Consider the following 22,382-nt stretch of genomic DNA (forward strand, 5'->3'; position numbering starts at 1 on the left):
CTGCATGTTTATGTACAGCACAGCCGCTGTGTTGTCCGTCCGGACCAACACGTGCTTGCCCCGAATCAACAGCCGAATCCTCCGCAGGGCCAGTGATACTGCCAGCAACTCTAGGCAGTTGATGTGCCATTGCAGCCAGATCTGATCAAGGGCTGAAAGTTTGGTGGCACCATGGTGTGATAGTCACACGCTGGGTGCCGTGGCACCATGCCCACCTTGGGACTCGAGTCTGTAGTCAGTGTTGGAGCAGCCTCATATGCATCAACCCAAGGGGAAGTACCACCGCCGAGGATGTCATATGCCCCAGGAGCCTTGTTTCACCGGGACCGCTACCTTCTGCCTGAAGGTTCTCAGGCAGGCCAGCACTGACTGTGCACACTCGTTCATAAGGCGTGCCATCATGGTGACCGAGTCCAACTCCATACCGAGAAAAGAGATGCTCTGCACAGGGGAGAGCTTGCTCTTTTCCCAGTTGACCTGAAGCCCTAGCTTCACCCCAAGGTCCCTGTGCACACACAATAGATCTCACAAGTGAGCTAGGATCAGCCAGCCGTCGAGATAATTGAGGATGTGAATGCCCTTTTCCCTTAGCGGGGCCAGGGCCGCCTCTGTGACTTTGGTAAAGATGCGAGGTGACATGGACAGACCGAAAGGGAGGACCTTGTACTGGTATGCTCATCCCTCAAACCGAAGAAAGGGTCTGTGTCAAAGAAGGATCGATATGTGAAAGTACACGTCCTTCAGGTCAATGGCCACGAACCAATCCAGATGTCGTATAGACGTTAGGATGCGCTTCTGCATCAACATCTTGAACGGAAGCCTGTGTAAGGCTCTGTTCAAGGCACACAGATACAGGATTGGGCGCAACCCTTGTGCGACTCGGCTAAGGGGACGGGTTCTAACGGCACTGAACCTGGGCGGTCGTCTGGCAAACTGGATTGCGTAGCCAAGCTGGATCATCCTGATGAGCCATCGAGACGGGCTGGAAAGCGCTAACCAGGCTTCCAGCCTCTGCGCTAAAGGCACCAGGGGGACGATAAGATTTATCACACACGGGGAGGGTGGTTCGCGGCAAGGCAGAGTTGCCCCACCGGGAAGATCATCCGGGGGAGGCGTGCTGACCCCACGAGCCCACAACGGTGGCCGGTGGCTGGGGCGGGCGAGCAGCCCCAAGAACCACCGTACTTACCTGTTTGCCGGCTCTCCTTCAACAGAAAACAAGGGAACACGAGATACTCGTGTCCCACTCGTTGACTGGAAAGACTTCCTGTGCCTGGCCGTTGCGAGTATTAGAGAATGACCCAGGGAATGAGGAAACTGCTCTTTTACTGACAAACTGGGTGCCGGAGCCCAGAAGGCACCTGGTGATGATGTGATGGCACTCACCTCGTGCTGGCCCAGAGGCGGGAGTGGAGTCCATATGCTTATCTGGGTCAGGCCAGCCAGAGTCAGTAACCTCGTCCCTGGGTCGCCTGTCCCAGGGCCGCTTCAAAGCCCGTCCGGGGTTCCTAGCGGCCGGCTGACGGGCAGGTAGTGCCGCCTTCCTGCGGGAGGATCTTCTTCTTAGAGGCCAGTGCGCGGGCTCCAATGGTGGGGGATCCGGGGACGACACCACAGGAGGGCGGCCTTGGCGAGAGGCAGACAGGGCGCGGGACTACGGAGGCCAGTAGGTGGCTGAGTCACGCCGTGGCAAGATGTGTTTAATGGCCTCCGTCTGCTTCTTCACCGTCGAGAACTGATGGGCGAAGTCTTCGACAGTGTCGCCAAAGAGTCCCCCTTGGGAGATGGGCGCATCGAGAATGCAGACCTTCTCAGCGAAACGCATCTCAACAAGGTTGAGCCACAGATGTCGCTCTTGGACCACCAAAGTGGACATCATCCGACCCAGGATGCGCGCAGTGACTTTCGTCGCCCATAGAGGGAGGTCGGTCGTGGTGCACAGTTCCTGCATAAGCCCTGGGTCAGTTCTATCCTTAGGGTTAGGGTTAGGGTTAGGGTTAGATCTTTAAGCGCCTTGGCCTGGTGAAGCTGCAGGATGGCCATGGCATGCAGGGCGAAGGCAGCCTGACCCGCGGCATTGTAAGCCTTCGCCACTAACGACGAAGGAAACTTACATGCCTTGGAAGGGAGCCTTGGTTGGTTCCTCCAGGTGGCTGCACCCTTCGGGCTCAGGAGCACTGCCACGGCGCACTCGACCTGGGAAAACTTGACATATCCCTTGGCTGCCCCGCCGTGTACGGGCGGAGAAAGGCGTCTTCCATGACTTCGCAAGCTCCTCGTGCACTTCCAGGAAGAAAGAGCCGTGAGCCGCGCTCGGAGCCCAGAAACCAATCATCCAGCCGCGAACGATCAGGGCAGGGTGGAGGGTTCCACTCAAGCCCAATGTTTGCAGCCACCTGGGCAAGCACGGCTGCCAACTCAGCGTCCGCTTCATCCTGAGCTCTACCACCCCAGAGCGGGAGTTCAGTAGACTCATCCGCTTCTGAAAGCAGGAGCCCACCCTCTGATGCTGCGACCGATAACTCATCCTCGTCACGAGCCGCGAATGAGACATTAAATCCGCCCTGAAGTGGACCACCTGCCTCGCTCGTGAACTCTACCGGGCAAAACGAGCGTGCTGGGGGATGGGAGGTCCGTGGGAACTGAGCCGGCGGAGAAGCTCCCATATCCACATCCAAATCGCCCACGGCGCTCGCCGACCCAGCCGCTTGAGTTTCAACGCCGGGTCGGGAAGCAGCCGCGGTGGCTCTCTGCTTCACAAAGAATAGAGCCACGACCGCAACGTTCTCATGAGCGAGTACTCACAGTGAAAACATGACCCATCCACAAAAGCTGCCTCGGCGTGCTGGCGACCCAAGCACTCAAGACAGATTTCGTGACCATCCGGTGGGGAGAGATAACAGCCACACCCAGTAGCACAAAGGCGAAAGGACATCTTTAAAAAGACGGCAAATGTTTGTGCGAGCTCATTTAGAGAAAATATACTCTTTTAAATATACTCTTTTTTTACACCTGTGGACTCAGCTGCCGAAGCACCCAGGGGAAGCACAACACTCGACCGTGCGAGGGTGACCACTGATATGCGCCGTAAAATCCAGCAGTGATAGCAAGGTGATGGGACGAACACACACATGCGCTCGGTTCCGAAGAACAAGTCTGAATGAGTGGTGCATGCCATCTCCTTTTACAACCATATGTCCGGGGTGGAGAGTGGCATACAAATTCCACTCGCCAGTTTTCATTGGCTTTTTCTGAATTAAACAAAGGTGATTGGGGCTCTCAAGAGCAAACCCCTAGTGTCACTACATCGGCACAACATCGAGTGAGTGACAGACAGACAGGGAACTGCATTTTTGATGATCTGTTGGGAGATTGGTACTAAGAATTTTGAAACACTTGTGAAAACCAACGTGATTAAAAGACATGTAGAAAAACAACAAAGATGGTATGAATATGCTTGGAATCCATGTAAGAACAATCGAGTCAAATCCTGATCCATCTGTCGGATGGTATCAAACAACTGCAAAGTGTGAAAATGAGCAGTCTGATTACTTATAGTATGTACTGTATTTTAATGGTGACACAACAAGAAAAGAACTATATCCTGGAAAGAAAACTAACCTGCCAAACTGCCAGGCCTCTGCAGAGTGGCGTTGGCGAACAGATCATGAGAGATCTTGTACTGATCAGTGGAGTGGAGCATGCGCTTGGGGGACAGAGTGGCGTAGCTTCCTACTGCAGTGCTGAGCTGGTGTAATGGAGATGAGCTGGAAACATTGCCTGCTCCGGCAGCCATGTGCAAAGGCGAAGCGGATGACCCTCCATCTGCCGCCATGTTGATGGGAGAGCTGGTGCTGTAGGACTTGGCCAACCGGCTCGGGGACTGCTTGGGCGAAGACACCCGCGCCAGAGTGGCATAGCTGGGCATGTCGGCGGCTGAGCCCAGCCTCTGTAGTTTGGAAGGGGAGCCCAAAGCCTGCATGGAAAAGGGAGAACTAACTCGCTGGGCTGGTAGAGTGGAGCAGGAATAGTTTACAGAGGCTGTTGGCTGAGTGTCTAGCATGTGGAATGCACTGCCATGACCCTGAGCAAAGGAGTCTCGAGAATGGGCCCAGGAGGCTGTCTCTCTGGCAGCCGGCTGGGCAGCGTAATTAGATGTCACCTGGAGATAAGTGACATGCAAAGAGCTAGAACATCAAACATCCAGAAGCTATGAGCTAATTGATCCCTGCTGAAAAGACCAGCAGGACTTTACTAGGCTGGTTTATGCTTGCTTGCAGGACTGCACGATTCTGACAAAAATCGCAATTATTAATTCAATATATAGAATTTACACCAAAATACTCATTTTGTAGGACTGCATGGCATATTCGTTACGTAGGCAACACAAAGCTGAAAATTATTTTCTGAATTAATTTAAAGCTGTTTTATACACTTATAATAAATTTTGCTTTACATCAGGTCAACTTCACATTGGTCATCTTAGCAGCATAAAAAACAAAACTGTTATTCAAATTTTAAATAACCGATGCACAGAAAGTGATTAACGTGAAAATACTAGAACGCTCCCATCCCATTCAATCTCTGTGCATCAGGCTGTATAAATCTGAGCATCAGGCTGCCTAAAACTTACTCATTGGAACTGGTTGTCATTTCTGATAGACTCGGATTCACCATTGCTTTTCATGCACACATTGTATTCTCTATTAGTTTTTTTAATTGTGCAGCTCAACAGGTTAGTGCTTATTTGGTGCTGGTCTCGGTGGTGGATAGGCATTACCTTTATCAACCAACATGGCCTTTTCCCATTAAGCTGGTTGACCATGCAAGTCTTGTGGTTTTAAGGAATAGTTCACCCAAAAATTAAAATTCATCATGTACTCAACCTTATGTTATTCCAAACCCATATGACTTTCTAAAGGAGATGTTAGGCAGAAATGTTAGTCTCAGTCTTTTTTCTATATAATGAAAATGAATGGTGACTGAGATTGTCATTTTGCCTAACATCTCCTTCATCAAGGTTTGATACAACACAAGCATCAGTAATTGCTGACAGAATTAAAATTTTTTGGTTGAACTGTTCCTCTAAGCTAGTCAAAAAGCCTGGTGGGTACACAAGCACCTGAATGCCATGCAGGGGACCAGCATCCAGAGCGCAACATATTAGGGATGTCACAAAATATCGATATATTGATTATTGATCAGCATGTTATTTTGTCAATAAAGTTTTGAGGCAGCGGTATATTGACATCAGCCAATATATAAATTAGAAGTCTAATTTGTGTGCTTTCAATTCACTGCCAGTTGCGTCCATTCAATGTAGTCTGACGTAATAGCTTTGGAAGACCACAAGGTGGTGACATAAAATTTACTGAAGTTGGTCATGACATATCAAACACACACAACAAGCTGATGGCAGTCCGAAGTTACAAAGTTTTTTGTACTTCAAGAATTAACAAAGTGACATTGATAAGTTTGCGGGTTAGTGTATGAAACTGGTGTAACTGTGCAAACTTAACGATTCAAATTGCTGATGTTTATTATGCAATTTCTCTGTATGTAGCATTGAATAGATCTTTCAATCAAGCTGTCAAACCACAAAAATACATAATTATAATTGAAAATACATTGTGTAGGCTCTATGAAAGATACTTATACACAATATATCATCCAGTAATGACTAGAGTAAATAATCTATGTCCTTTGATAATGATTTGGGTCGAATTTAATGGAAAACTATGCGAGTTGAGCTCTATGGAGCTGTAGAATTTTTAACAGCCTCTGGATAAGGTGGGCCGTGTGTACCTAAATAGAAAATAATTGTTTTAAATTTAAGAATGAGCCATGTCCGCTGCCAGACGCATCCGGTGTGCAAACCACTTTAATTAACCCTGCCGCTCACACTTTACCAAAGTTGTGTTGAGAAATAGGTTTGAAAAGACAAAGAATATTGTGCAACAAGCAGCCCTATTTATATCTTAAAAAATCCTGATATAAAATGTATAATAATAGGGAAAATCTTCAGATTATCTATATGTGAAAACGCATTGATCCCAAGCCTACAACATATGACAATGACCAACAATGCTGGTCTTTTCAACAGGGATGGTGATTGAAATTATGTTTTCAAGGAAAAGAGGGTCTTGGTGATGACATGGGTAAAGTGCTTTTAAAAAGAGATGAATCCCCACCTGATTATAGCTATGTAAGACTCCTCCCACCTGACCACTGCGAGGGTGCTGGGAGGCCGACAGGTCGCCGAGGGCCAGGGTCTGGTTGCTGTGGTAACTGACTGGATAGGGAAAGGTGCCCTCTTGATTATTGAGCTGCAAAGCACTCTGAGAGAGGATGCCTGGTCCTGCAGATGAAGGATTTGAGAGAAAAAGAAAGGTTTAACCAACTTCCAATCCTAATTACCCTATCTTTTCTACCAATATTATTTCCCTCACTCTGTTTTACCTTCATAACATTGATTAATTGCTTTACCATTTCATCTCACATTCTTTCATTGTCTTTCTGCCTCCATCCAAAGTATTTCTCTCCTCTGTTTTACTTGCCTTTTTACTGGTCATTATTTCAAGCCTCACAGTGAGAGGATGGACAGAATAGGCATGCATAATTAATCACTGCTGGAAGAAACTCAATGAGCACACATTCAGGAAAATGGGGTCAGCATGAACAGAATTCACAGTGCCTCTGTCTATTAAGGCCCTCCTGTACTGACACTGTACCATATAGCACCACATATCAACTGAGAGAGATGTTTAAATGCCTTTCCCTGACAGACTACAAAGTTGGTTTTGATGGTGTGTGGTTTGTGTTGTGTAAAGTGGAGCTTATTCCTGCTTCTCCTCTGATGAAGATGTCTGACAGCGCTGAAGATGCTGCATCTTTTAAAGAGATGTGTCAGTTTGAAATGACTGTACTGACAGAGCAATGACATCTGTACACAAGATATCTACATGCCTCATGCTGTCAGATGATTTAAAAATAAGAAAAATCTTATTTTAGTAAGCTTCATACCTTATATTTTCATCTAATTCTGTGTTTCAAACTGAGAAAAATTCATGTTTATGTATTGTGGCAGCGGGGGCATGTTCAAGCGTCTGTCCGGAAAGAGAGAAAGCGGTAAGGGCGCTTGCACCTGAGCTAGATTATGTTTAACACCTGTCTCTAATTCAAGTGAGCAGGGGGAGAGCAGCATATAAACAGCCACGCCACCAGCAACCGAGAGAGAGAGACTGGCACAAGGAAGACCACGGTGCTACAGAAGCTGTTGTGTTTATTGTGTTGTGAAGTTAAAGTGTTTAAGTAACTATTTGCCTGTGAAGCTGATGTTTTTAAATAACTCCGTGCCCGTGAGACTGTTGAGTTTGTGAAACTGTAAGCATCAAGGTGGCCAAATTAAACACTTACCTGAACCTGGAAACCTCGCTTCCCTGTTCTCCTTTCCACTGAACAGTGTTACACGTATCAAGGAATTATTTTGGATTAATCTGTTTAACACGTTCAGAGGTATACACATGTTTAGGTACAACCTCCTGCTTCTTCCTCAGTATCACTCATTATGGGTCAACACCATCAGATCCCCAAAAATTTGTCAAATATTTATTATATATATTGTTAGAGCATTTATTTACAGGATGGTTTCAAACAGATATTCAGATCTACTAAATTGTCACCACAGTCAGACAGAAATGTTATTAACTATACGTTATAACTAACTATACGTTATTAGCTATAACATTGTTAAAGGGATAGTTCATTAAAAAAAATAAAAAATTCTCTCAATATTTACCCTCCCTTTTGCCGTCTCAGATGTATATGACTTTCTTAGGTTTTTAGAATAATATTTCAACTCTGTAGGTCCATACAATGCAAGACAATGGTGGCCAAACCCGTCAACCTCCAAAAATCACATAAAGGCAGCATAAAAGTAATCCATAAGTCTCCAGAGGTTTAATCCATATCTTCAGAAGCGATATTATAGGTGTGGGTGAGAAACAGATCAATATTTAATTCCTTTTTTACTATAAATCTCCACTTTCACATTCACATTCACATTTTTACATTCTGAAAGTGAAAGTGGAAATTTATAGTAAAAAAGAATTAAAATATTGATCTGCTTCTCACCCAAAGTGATTACATCGCTTCAAAAGACATATTAAACCACTGGAGTCATATGGATTATTTTTTATGTGTGATTTGTAGAGCTTCAAAGGTCTGGTCACCATTCACTTGCATTGAAAGGACCTACAGAACTGAGATAGTCTTCTAAAAATCTTCGTTAGTGTTCAGCAGAAGAAAGAAAGTCATACACATCTGGGATGGCATGAGGGTGAGTAAATGATGAGAGAATGTTCAGTTTTGGGTGAAATACTGTATCCCTTTAACAGTTTACGGTGTTGACAAAATAACCACATATGCAGAAGCCATTTTTCTTTCTGGTATTCCTAGCTACTAATGAACCTACTAAAAATGAGCAAATGTATCTAAAAATAACAAACAATTTCTTTATATAAAGTATTATGATAGTTTAAAAATATTTGTGTTAATTTTTCATACTTTCACAGTGGAAACTAATGGCAAGTAAAGATGTGAGATTTTTGTTTTGGTCTCACATCTCAATCTGAAAAAACAGGCCACAAAGGTGAAGACAGACAGAAAACCAATAAAGGTTTCCTATAAACTCACATACACACAAAGGCAGACAAACTATGTGACAGAATGACTTGAAAACCTCTGAAGATGATAACTGGGCCATTTCAGATGGGTAATTTGAGATGACCCAGTAATATCAGAAACTGCTCAACTGCGATTACTGAAAATGGCTGGAGTTTACTACTATAACCACTTTATCCACTATCAGATAAAAAAAGGCACATTTACAGTAAGAGCTTAGTGAGAATTTCATAAATGCATAATCAGACTTATGGTCCTTCTCCAGTCTAAACCCAGGCATCTCAGACATTTTAAAAGTCCATTTACTGGCATCCAGAGTGCTTGTGCGAGGGGTGATCTATGTCCAGGTGGCTGGTCACTTATCTGTTTGGGGAATGGGATTTTATCTCCATGCTACATGACCTGCATTTCAGATCTGAGTAGCTAAATATTTGATCAGAATTCTATTTATACCTACAGAGAGTAGAACCACAAGAGCCAAGTAATCACATACAACGGCAAACTAAAATGTAGTCTATATGTTGTGTATCCATGTACGCTGATTTATTGAGCAGTTTGTTGAATATTTAATGTTCTAAATAATGCTTAAGCTAACGACAGGTAACTTTTTTCAGCTCTATAGTTTAGTTGAGCATTCTTAGGTGCTGCTATATCAAATGTCATATGTCATGTTGTATTGGTCAGATTGGCCAGATATTGACACAGATGTGAATGAAAGGTAGGTGTAGTGTATCTGTAATAATAATAATAATAATAATAATAATAATAATAATAATAAAGGTACAGACAGTTGTTGTATATAGATCACCTCAAAGGTAACAAGCAAAAAGTCCCATTTTGATTTCTTTAAGGAGGTATTTTAAACTGAACTACTTTTTATTTTGTATAATGTAGTTAGATTGAATCTGTGAATAAATAACAATATCAATAAATAAGTAATATTTGAATATTACCACATAAAGAACATTATTAGGTTAACTGACAATTTTTTTTTTTTATACAGTGTGACTTAACCTCATTTAAATACTGAGAAGCTGAGCATTTGAAAACATGGCAAAAGCTCCAACTTATTTTAAGTTTCCAACATATCTGCTTCTCTGAGTATTCTGCACATACCTAATCAGTTCAGATGAGGTAAGCCTGGTCCCTTCAGCAGGATGAATATGCATGTGATTACTTTTGATGTACATTATGGTAACCATTGTTCCCTTCTTGAACTTGTTCCCCAAAATCTTGAAAAACAACAGGGTTAAAAATAACCCGTAATAAGCTACAACATTTACAATAGCAGGTAGTGTTCACTCAAATTTCAAAGCTAAAGGACACACCAAGCCCACGTGGATGCACTCTACATTGAGAAAAGCAGAGAAACAGCCGCAAGTTCATTTTAAGGACTGTTACACATTAAATTCTTACTAAGAACACTCAGAGAATGTAAATTACAGTCCCTGACTCTCAATCATTTCATTTTAAGATTGTAACTCTGCGGGATCAGAACATTTAGGATTCTTTCAAGTTTTTCAGTCTCAGTTGTATATACCATATCTTAATTGTGTAAAATATATGTCATTTAACACTGGTACTTACTTTCGCCTGTAGTAAATTCCTGTGAATCCAGAATACCAGACTCTTGAAGAGATCGGATGCAGGAATCTACAAGTTCCAGACCTGTGGTGAGTTCTTCCTCTATATCCTTCTGTCCGTCTGTGAAGAAAGACATGAGATAACAGAAGGGAAACTCCATCTACCAGGCTTTCAACTAATAGTTAGCTACCAATTTGATCAAAGGCTGTCATGAATTAAAACCTTAAACAGTTTAAAGTCAAAAACCCACCACCAAGGAATATACTAAATAAGTTTCCATCTGAAGTACCCAGGCATTTTGTCTCTGCATTAAATGAGAAATTATGCTTAATCTGATTTTATCTGGATGCTTCATCCAGAGTCTATAATATTTAAAAGAGTGTGGCATGACCACAAGTGTTCATGAATCATTTATACACTGAGAATGCACTGTTCCCGCTCTTCAGTCTCAGCTTCTATTCTGTGTTTTATGTTGTGGAAGGCAGGGAGTGTCATCTTTGGCCAACGTTCTGCTATAGCACAATCAATACAGTCAAAAGTCAACATCTTTCACTTTTGACATGCATGGTTTGCAAGTGGATATGCTAGATGATGACAACTGTCAAAAAACATTGCAGAAGATGCTTTTTATGCAACATTCGCCACATACAATTTGTGAAGTTTTAATTCATGAATCACACAGAACCTTGAACTGAAATAATCTGTCAATACAGGCACTTAAAGGTGTCATGACATGCCTTTTTTTTAATCATTTTAATATGTTTCTTGAGGTTGACTTTTGATATTAGTAAAGTTTATTGTACAAAAAAAAAAAAAAAAAAAAAAAAAAACAGTCATATATTTGTAAAACATGATAATTTTCCACCCTCATTCTGACCCTCTGTCAGAAACACTCGGTTTTGGTGCTGCTTCTCCTTTAAGACTTGACAGTACACGCCCACTGTTATGATTGGCTCTCTGCTCTTGACTGATCTGCTCTCTCTACTTGCCATCTCACTGCTCACCGCTACTGGGTGGGCTACTGAAGTGATTAAAGGTAAAGTAGGCTTTGATGTGTTGGAGTGGAGGTGGTCAGATGCAAATGTCTTCCACAGTGTAACATCACAATGTGGAGGGAGTAGAGAATGAGTCGTTTTGGGCAGCATGGTTTCAACAAATGCTCTTTTTGCAGTAAGGAACTTTTGAGTTCTGAAACTTACAATATGTTTTTATAGCACAATGACCTCTTATATGTCAAAAGATCAAGGAAAATGTGATTCCTCATGTCATGACTCCTTTAAAGAACTATTTCTACACTATCTGATCCCTAAAAATGTATGTTGTTGGTATAACCAAAAATATTTTATATATATATATATATATATATATATATATAGATAGATAGATAGATAGATAGATATAGATATAGATATATATTATCATACAAATTCAATAAAATAAGTTCATTTAGATTTTACCCCATCTGCGGAACATTTTTGACAAAATATTACAGGATGGACTAATTTTTAAAAACAAAGATATAAAATGTGGTTATAAAAACTTAGCAAGAGAATATTTAAATTACCTTGGTTGTTCCAGCGAAACTTCTCATCAGCAGAACTGTAAGATAAAGGATAGAATTAGCATTGATTTAATGCCAATGCAAATGATATATTGTGTAAAACACAATCGTTCACCTATAATTCAGGCTACCTAATGCTTCAATACTAAACAGATAACCCTGTAACTACTTACTAGTATACCAATCACGTGTACACTACATGGCCAAAAGTGTGTGGACACCCATATGTGCTTGTTGAACATTTAATTTCAAAAGTTGGTCCTCGCTTAGCTGCTGTAATAGTTTCCACTCATTTGGAAAGGCTTTAAATGTTGGAATATGGCTGTGGGGATCCAGACAAAAGAGCATCTAGGTCAGGCACTGATGTTGGACAATTGGGCATGGCTCACAGTCTGGGATCCAAAGCATCCTAAAGGTGTTCCATGTCTGGGTTTTGTGCAGGTCTGTCAAGTTCCTCCACACCAGACTCAGAAACCATTTCTTTATGGACCTCACTTTGTGCAAAGGGGCGCTGTCATGCTAGAACAGAAAAGGGCCTCAAACTTCTAAAATGTTTGTCAAAACACATTGCATGACTATATGCCTGTGTGATGAGAAGGAGGGCGTGGCTGGGCCGTGAGGGTGCATGCCTGGTGCTGAGTTGCCCCAATCAGCGGGAGAAAGAGATGAGGAGGAGCCAGGGACACCAGAGAGAAAGAGAGACACACACACTGCTGCATGCGTGCATCTCTCTCTCTCTCTCTCTCTCTCTCTCTCTGGCGTCCCTGGCTCCTCCTTATCTCTCTCTCCCACTGATTGGGGCAACTCAGTGCCAGGCATGCACCCTAACATGCTCCTCCTCGTCACATACACCCAACGCCCGATTCAGGCCAGGGAACCAACCAGCCTGACCTATCTCCCCCCCCTGTTCCTGGAGGGGAGGGAGAGGGGAGAGAGAGAGAGAGAGAGAGAGAGAGAGTGAGAAAGGGAGGAGAGAGAGAGAGGGGAAAAAAAAGTAAAACCCTCCGTTTCGCCAGCCCCCGAACACGCTGTCACATGGTCCTCAGCCAGCTGCACTGCCTCCTGGCGGATGGCAGCGGCGAGGACTCCATGACAGCACATCCTTCCTTCTTCCCGGGTTTTGACACCAATGTAACAAGGTTCGTTGTTGTGTGGAAAGGAGGAAGCTGGGACCGGGCTGAACAATACATGTAGACATTTATTGCTGCATTCTTCAGTGACACACAATAAGACACTGTTTCAAACTGACACACTGACACACGCACACACACACACACACACACAGCTGCTGCGTGCGTGTCTCTCTCTCTCCTCCTTATCTTCCGCTGATTGGAGCAACTCAGCACCAGGCGTGCACCCTCACAGCCCGGCCACACCCTCCTCCTCGTCACAGCCTGATTTTATGCACCTTTTAGTAATGGATGGAGGTGAAAGAGTCAAATCGACTAGTTAGAAGGGGGTTTCCGCATACACAAAACAATTGCCAAATACTTGGGCTTCACTAAACGGTTAATATAACTGTTTACCCATCAAGTTCATAAAGCAATTTTTACACTTTCTGAATCACACAATTCACAGATCAATGAAGTATCATTTCTGTTTGGAACACACAAACAGTGGCGATGATGGATATGGATTAGGTGGAAATTAAGGTTTGAGGAGGAACATTGAGGCCCAGACCCCTAATCAGTGTTTGCAGCACACGGTAAACAGCACCTTGCCTTACCAAAAACACTATCAGAAGGCTAAACACTTACCCATTGTCCTTGGAGCCTTACCGCAGCTGCTAAATCACTCTATTGATTTTCCTCCGGCGAGTGTGTAAGGATTCATTTTGTGAAGCTGTCTGTGTTTGTGTGGGGGGTGACGAATCATGTTAATAGGGCCATGGCATTGTCCTCCTAAAACCCATTCATTACCAATTCTTCTGTGAACAATACCTAGACAGAGACAGGCTCCCAGAGAGTGAGCAACAGAGATGAGCCACGAGGCATTTTTACCGAACCCCCGTTTTAATGAGTGAGTCAACCTGCTTTCAAACAAGCATTAACTGTTTTCATTCCTAATACCTCTCAATAAAAGACAGTTACTGGCAAGATATTTCATGTGTGCTCCAAGTTAGATAAACAGAGATTCAATATTGAGATATGATTACGAGAACGCCCACAACATAAAATATATTATAAATAAAGTAAAAAAAAAAAAAAAAAAAAGACTAATTGTTCCCACTGGCTGGAAAATGTGGTTCAATTTCCAATATTGTACACGGACAGTTGTGATATCCCTCTTGAAAAAGCACGGCCAGATAGCATCAAGATGATAGCACAGAATGAGTCTGTCTTCATGGGGATCATTAAAGCCTTTTAGGATGTAGATATTTTTCTCTCCCAAGATAATTAACTTGAGAATAATGACATAACAGATGAGGCAATCACAGCTGTGGGTCATTGTGTGGTCAGTAGTTAATCACTGTTCTTTGTGTGCTTCATTTCCATATTGACTCAACATTTTAGAACACTTGGAGCAATGTGATTTAGACCATTATGACAATTAGTGCTTTCATTTAAGTGATATTTACTTCCTCTCTGACTAAATGTATGTTCCTATACTTGTTCTACAGTTCCACTAAAAAGGTCACGGTAAAAGATTTTCTTGGTTTGCAAACAATAAACAAAGGAAAGTAAACTGCAAACAAATGCAATTCTAACACTGTCCTAGCTTGATGCGATGCTATAAAACCACAAGCCACAAGGCAACACGCTTTCTCTTTTATGTAAATTTGAGTAGTTGTCCTAACCAGTCACAGCAAGTGTTGAGTGACAGGGCTTGGTTTCTATTTCTGCAGCATTGCATTGGTTAGCCCCACCCACTGTGAAATTTGATTGGTCCAAAATTGTGCTCCATATAACTGTACGTTAAGCAGCAATATCTGCTGATTGGCTGTGACTGTGTTACATTGTACAGCACTTTCACGTTCAGTGTGGACAGACAAATTGCTTGTTGCATCGCGTCGGGGCAGCAGTTAAACTGCTAAATTGAATAAAATTTAAATTAAACTATAAACTAAGGAGAACTCTCCCTTTATGGTAATCTCACCTAAGAGTAACACCAGTTTAATTTTTAGTAGTACCATCGGTGTGTTGGTAGCTTCTAGGTGATATTTTGTACTTTTGAGCTTCAATGATAATTACTGTAAATTCAGCTTTACAAAGACTGCAGATTAATTTATTTTTGTTGTTGTTTACAGCAGTGGTTCCCAACCAGGGTGTCGGGACTGTTGTGGTAAATTAGGACCCAAATGCAGGAGTAAAAATATAACAATGTTTAATGAATGAAAAGTTCAGGTAAATGAGGAAATATGAAGTAGCATAACAATGGAACAGTCCAGAGATGAGGTGGGTGACGATGATGGTGCAGGACTCTGACGGCAACAGCTGCAGCAGGGAGAGAGTAGAGATAATATATTCCAAGGAGTGGTGTGAGATGGCGGCGACTGGAGCAAAGAGAAACAGAGGTGAGTGATCCGGTGAATGGAGGAGTTGGTAATGGCTGGAGCACAGGAAAATAGGCAAAAATATCCAGACTAGAAAAATACAAAAGAATAGTGTGAGAAACATGAGTAAACAAAGCACACAACACAAGAACGATCCGATACTGAACTCACACAAAAGGGCTGCTTATAAGGGGAAGAGCAGATAGTGTGCAGGTGCCGAGCTAATCAAGCAGTGGCTGGTAATAAGCATTGCTGAGCAACGCCGCCGCATGATTAACCCTTGCACCTGCAACAACACGAGGGAGACACACAGAAACAAACTGGCAGAATGAATCCTCCCATGACAGTATCTCCCCCTTACGCGTGCCGAGAGTGGGTGATCTGCTGCTGATAGAACCAGTCAATGAGAGAATGGTCAAGTATGTCCCAGGCCGGGACCCAACTCCTCTCCTCTGGACCGTAACCTTCCCAATCCACCAGGTACTGTAAACCGCTCCCCCTCCATCTGGAATCCAGAATACGCTCGACTGAATAAGCAGGTTCCCCGTCTAAGAGGCGCAGCGGTAGGGGAACAGGGGCAGGCAGATTAATGGGAGAATAAATGACCAGTTTAATTTTGGAAATGTGGAAAGAGGGATGAATCCTCCTGTAAGATAGAGGTAATTTGAGATTAACTGCTACCGGGCTAATGATCTTGGAAACAGTAAAAGGGCCAATAAATTTGGGAGCGAGTTTATTAGAAACTGAACGCATGGGAATATCCCAAGAAGAAAGCCACATTTTTTTACCTACAATGTACACGGGAGGCTTAGACCGGTGGTGATTGGCTTGGGCCTTAGTGCGTCGTCCCACCTGGATAAGAGTCCGTCTGGCTCAGATCCAAGTGTGACGACACCTCTGGATGAATGCATGTGCGGAGGGGACCGCGACTTCGGGTTCCAGTGTTGAAAACAAAGGTGGTTGGTAGCCTAAACTAACCTGAAATGGAGAAAGGCCCGTGGATGATACTGGTAAAGAGTTGTGTGCGTACTCCACCCATGTGAGCTGCTGGCTCCAAGACATGGGGTTGTGAGAGGCCACTCAATGTAAAGCTCTCTCTATATCCTGGTTAGCCCACTCAGCCTGACTGTTGCTCTGGGGATGAAAACCAGAAATAAGACTAACTGTAGCCCCCAGCAGTTTACAAAACTCTTTCCAAAATTTGGAAACAAATTGGGGCACCCAGTTGGAGACCACGTTAGCCGGGAGGCCATGGATTCGAAAGATGTGATCAACGACAGCAACCGCTGTCTCTCTAGCTGAGGGTAAATTGGGTAGAGGGATGAAATGTGCTGCCTTGGAGAATCTGTCCACCACGGTCAAGATGACCGTGAACCCCTATGAGGGGGAGGGCTGTAACAAAATCAAGGGCTATGTGGGACCAGGGTCTCGAAGGCACTGACAGCGGTTGGAGGAGTCCAGCTGGAGGGGTACAGGAAGACTTGGAAACAGCACAGACAGAGCAGGAACCAATAAATAGGTGAACATCATGGGCCATGGATGGCGACCAAAACCTCTGCTTGACTAGAGCCAGGGTACGACCAACTCCAGGATGGCAGGCTAACTTGGCTGAATAGCCCCAATGGATAACGTCTGAGCGAACTGATTCTGGCACAAACAACCGACTCTGTGGTGTTTTAGACAGGGGCATTACCCCTTGTAAGGCCGTGCGGACCTTCGACTCAATCTACCAAGAAACCTCCGATACCACCATTTCAGTAGGAACGATGGAATCTGGGGAGGTCGGTCGCTCGGAACGATTGAAAATACGAGACAGGGCGTCCGGTTTTATGTTTTTCAAACCCGGACGGTAAGAGATAGTAAGGCAGAACGGATGCATTTAAGGTTTTTATGATCGGTCCAGACAACAAAAAGTACCCCAGACCCCTCTAACCAATGGCACCATTCCTCCAAGGCTAACTTAATAGCCAGCAGCTCATGATTGCCAGTATCATAATTTCGTTCAGTGGGAGAAAGACGATGGGAGTAAAATGCGCATGGATGCATTTTGTCATCAGAGGGACTTCGTTGGGAGAGTACCGCACCTACCCCCACATCTGACGCGTCCACCTCTACCACAGACTGAAGAGAAGGATCGGGGTTGATGAGAATTGGGGCCGAAACAAAGTGCGCTTTGAGTTTGGTGAAGGCTAATTCGGCCTCCTGAGACCACCGAAACTCAGTCTTGGCAGAGGTAAGACAAGTCAGAGGCATGGCTAGTTGGCTGTAATTGCGAATAAAACGCCGGTAGAAATTGGTGAAACCCAGGAATCTCTGCAGGGCCTTGCGAGAATCTGGGGTTGGCCAATCCACCACAGCTTTAACCTTAGCTGGATATCCCTGAATTCCCTCCAGTGACACAATGAATCCCAGAAAATTTACCGATCGAGAGTGGAACTCGCACTTCTCAGCCTTGACTTACAGCGCATTCTCTAGCAGCTGTTGGAGCACTCGCCTGACGTGCTGAACATGTTCCTGGAGAGAATGGGAGAAAATCTAAATATCATCCAGGTAGACAAAAATAAACTGCTCAACCATATCGCTCAGCACGTCATTAACGAGAGCCTGGAAGACTGCGGGGGCGTTGGTTAGACCAAATGGCATCACCAAGTATTCAAAGTGCCCACTAGGGGTGTTAAAAGCAGTCTTCCACTCATCGCCCTCCCTTATGCGAACCAAATGGTAGGCGTTGCGGAGATCTAATTTCATGAAAAAGTTCACTCCCTGCAGACGCTTGAATGCCGAGGACATCAACAGCAAAGAGTAAGTGTTCTTCACTGTGATGTCGTTCAGCTTACGATAGTCAATACAGGGATGAAGGGAACCATCCTTCTTTTCCACAAAAAAGAACCCCGTGCCAGCAGGGAAAGAAGAGGGCCTAATGATATTAGCTGCCAGAGAATCAGAAATGTATTTCTCCAAGGCCTCCCTCTCAGGAGCTGAGAGCGAGTATATACCACCCTTAGGGGGACGCATACCTGACTTAAGCTCAATAACGCAATCACAGGGATGAAGCGGAGGAAGAGAAGCAGCACGGGACTTACTGAACACCTCTCTCAGGTCATGGCACTCCACAGGAACATAGGAAACATCCACCGGCTCATCCTGCAACACAGAACAAGACACAGGGGAAGGAGCAGACAAAAGACAAGCAGAATGACAGTAAGTGCTCCAAGCCAATATTTTGTTCTTAGACCAGTTGATGTGGGGATTGTGTGAGGATAACCAGGAGTGACCCAAGACGACTGGAGCCAGGGGAGAGTCTATGACATAAAATGAGGTGAGTTCAGTGTGGTTACCGGAAACGATGAGTCTGATGGTGGTGGTGATCTGGGTGATTTTGGTGAGTTGGGTGTTACAGAGGGTATTGACTGGAATCTTTTGCTTGAGTGTGGAAGTAGCAATCTTGAGGGATTTAACCAGGGATGCATTGATGAGTTTGGATTCTGCTCCGGAGTCTACCAGGGCATGACGGGAATGATGAATGGTATTCCACTGCAGCCGTACCAGGAGGAGAGTAGATAAAGAGGGTTTACATAGAGAACATCCACCCACCAGTAACCTCTGGACTACTGGTGGGCTCTGTCTTTTAACGGGCAGAAACGTAACATATGACCAGCAGCTCCACAATACAGGCAGAGACCATGAGTGCGTCGTCGATCCCTCTCCTCCCGGGTCAACCAAGCTCTGCCCACCTGCATGGGTTCTCCCTCTGATGACCGGCTGATCGCACTGTGAAGACTGGTACTCCTCGGTGGTGGAGAGATGATGGGAGTGTGCTCTGGACGAGAAGCTGGTGCCAAGCGTGAGCGACGTTGAAGACGTGAGTCCACTCGAATGGCGAGGTTGACCAACTCATCGAAGGTCTTGGGCAAGTCTAGAGCATAAATTTCTTCCTTGATGCGATCAGCCAACCCATGCAGGAATAAGTCCCACTGCGCCTCCTTGTTACAGTTACAGCTGGCTGCCAATGTGCAAAACTCTATGGAGTAATCAGAGACAGACAGAGTACCTTGTCATAGTTCCGCTAATACTCAGGCAGCCTCTCTGCCGTGTGCCGAACGGTCGAAGACCTTCAGTAGCTCACTGGAAAATGACTGGAATGAGGAGCAACAAGGATGTTTCTGATCCCACAACGCCGTACCCCACAGGCATGCTCGGCCCGACAGTAATGAGATAACATAAGCCACCTTGGAACCTTCAGTAGGAAAAGCAGATGGCTGCAAAGCAAAAGCTAGAGAACATTGAGACAGAAATGCTCTGCAGTAGTTCGGCTAACCCGAATAGCTCACTGGTGGGTTGATGCGTGGTTCAGATCGAAGAGTGGGCGGCATCGCTGGTTCTGTAGACATTGGCGGTGGTGGTGTGGGTGCAGGGGACTCACTGGGTGTTGGAATCTGCTGGACGAGAGATGAGAGCTCGGTGAATCGCGCAGACAGAGCCTCGATGGATGTCCTGGTGGTTTTAGCCAGTTCCTCCTGTTGGGTGATGCATGATTCCTGGTTGGTAAGAAATTGTTGTATCTGAGCGAGTCCTGCTGGGTCCATCTTGATCGGATCGTGGATTATGTCGTGGTAAATTAGGACCCAAATGCCGGAACAAAAATATAACAATGTATAATCAATGAAAAGTTCAGGTAAATTATGAAAATATGATGTAGCACAACAACGGAACAGTCCAGAGATGAGGTGGGTGAAGATGATGGTGGAGGACTCTGATGGCAACAGCTGCAGCAGGGAGAGATTAGAGATAATATATTCCAAGGAGTGGTGTGAGATGGCGCGGCGGGAACAAAGAGAAACAGAGGTGAGTGATCCAGTGAATGGAGGAGATGGTAATGGCTGGAGCACAGGAAAATAGGCAAAAATATCCAGACTAGAAAAATACAAAAGAATAGCGTGAGAAACATGAGTAAACAAAGCACACAACACGAGAACGATCCGATACTGAACTCACACAAAAAAGCTGCTTATAAGGGGAAGAGCAGATAGTGTGCAGGTGCCGAGCTAATTAAGCAGCGGCTGGTGATGAGCGTTGCTGAGCAACGCCGCCATGTGATTAACCCCACACCTGCAACAACACAAGGGAAACACACAAACAAACCGGCAGAATGAATCCTCCCATGACAGGGACACACTGGGGGGCCTCAGCACACTTCCAGGGAGGCCTCAAGATGTCTTAAAATTATTTAAAATAAGGTAGATTATTATAATTTGTATATAATTATTATAATTTAAATTCCTGATTTTTTTTTTTTTTAATAATTCCCATCTACAGCTTGCGTTGTATGAAGAACATACAGTTCTAGACATTTCTGGAATGACAAAATTGATCATGATTACCAGTAATTATTTTAATCTATTGACTTTAATCTTATAATACTGTAGATATATCATTTAATATAAATATCTAATAGCCTACATGCGGGGCCTTCGAATATTATCTCAGACAGTGGGGGGCCTTGGAGTCAAAAAGGTTGAGAACTACTAGTTTACAGTACGATAGAAAAAAGCCAGTCTACAGCATTGTTGTGTGTTGCAATGCAAACACCTGTAGTGCTTTCAAATGTTAAACAGTGAACAGAATAAAATAGAATGAAATATATCTAATGCTAAGGTAAAGCTGCTGTCACACTACACTTCCCACTCCATTCAATTCTATTCATATGCATCTAAACGTGGGAGACCAGAAATGCAAAATCATGCAAAGAAATTCTGCTGTGCACAAATGTTCAAGTGTGGTGAACTCTGCCCTGTGAATTTGTATGATGAGAAGTGTGACCAATAGAATATCGAAACATCATACACTGACCTCTTAGCTCAATAAAAAGATTACATATTTAAAAGCTGCATGTTTTTATTGTTGCAGGAAAGTGAGAAGATGGTATATTAACATTATGAATGTAAAATTATTTGTTATTTATTATTGATAAAAACCAGAAGCCCTTGAGCATGACATCATATCCTGTCTGTTGCGGTTTCCAACGTATTTTCAATTTTTCAAAATCTAGTGTGATTGCAGCGTAATAGTTGGCCTTTATAGATGCAGCGCAGTTATACAGTAGCTAGATAAACAGGTGTTCCCTGTCTGTCACTCACTCAATGTTGTGTCGATGTAGTGACACTAGGGGTTCGATCTTGAGAGCCCCAATCACCTTTTCTTAAAATAGAAAAGGCCAATGAAAATTGGTGTGTGGAATTTGCATGCCACTCTCTGCCCTGGACATGCGGGTATAAAAGGAGATGGTGTGCATCACTCATTCAGATTTTTTCTTTGGAGCCAAATACTTGTGTGTTCGTCCTCTCAGCTATTGCTATGCTGCTGGATTTTTTACAGCGCATATCAGCAGTCACCCTCACACTGTCAAGTGTGGTGCTTCCCCTGGGTGCTTCGACATCCTGAGTCTGCGGGTGCTAAAAGAGTATATTCAAAAGAGTATATTTTCTATAAAAGAGCTCGCGCAAATGCTTGGCATCTTTTTAAAGATGTCCTTCCGTGTTTGCGCTACTGGATGTGGCCGTTATCTCTCCCCTCCGGATATCCATGAAATCTGCCTCGAGTGTCTGGGGCGCCAGCACGCCAAGGCGGCTTTCGTGGAAGGGTTGTGTTCTCATTGCGAGAACATGCCCATGAGAACATTGCGGTCGCGGCTCACTTCCTTCTTCATGAAGCAAGGAGCCACTGCGGCTGCTCCCTAACCCGGTCTGACGCTCAGCCGGCCGGGTCGGCAAGCACCATGGGCAATCTGGATGTGGACATGGGAGAGTTTCCGCCGGCTCAGCCCCCGTGGACCTCTCATCCCCCAGCACGCTCATTCTGTCCGGACAAGCTGTCAAGCGATGCAGGCGTTCTGCCTCAGGGTGGATTTAATGTGTCATTCGAGGCTCGCGACGAGGATGAGCTTTTGGTCGCAGCATCGGAGGGTGGGCTTCTGCTATCAGAAATGGACGAATCTTCTGAGCTCCCGCCCATGGGCGGTAGAGCACAGGATGAGGCAGATGCTGAGATGGCAGCCGTGCTTCC

At 44.4% G+C, this 22,382-nt stretch overlaps 1 protein-coding gene across 6 annotated transcripts in view; it reads right to left on the reverse strand.

The window, feature by feature from the left end:
* The window catches only part of LOC127443090 (catenin delta-2-like), a 138,941-nt gene that overhangs the window by 59,378 nt on the left and 57,181 nt on the right, over positions 1–22,382 (reverse strand). For 5 of the 6 annotated variants that reach the window (XM_051701590.1, XM_051701588.1, XM_051701589.1 and 2 more), the window contains 4 exons: positions 11,831–11,865; positions 10,270–10,386; positions 6,192–6,358; positions 3,622–4,162 (listed from right to left, as the gene is read on the reverse strand). In XM_051701590.1, coding sequence (XP_051557550.1) covers positions 3,622–4,162; positions 6,192–6,358; positions 10,270–10,386; positions 11,831–11,865 — 860 coding nt within the window. The remainder of the gene's footprint in view (positions 1–3,621; positions 4,163–6,191; positions 6,359–10,269; positions 10,387–11,830; positions 11,866–22,382) is intronic. The other variant, XM_051701592.1, reaches the window with a different exon arrangement.

The sequence above is a fragment of the Myxocyprinus asiaticus genome, chromosome 6 (assembly GCF_019703515.2).
Source record: "Myxocyprinus asiaticus isolate MX2 ecotype Aquarium Trade chromosome 6, UBuf_Myxa_2, whole genome shotgun sequence".
Lineage (NCBI taxonomy): Eukaryota > Metazoa > Chordata > Actinopteri > Cypriniformes > Catostomidae > Myxocyprinus > Myxocyprinus asiaticus.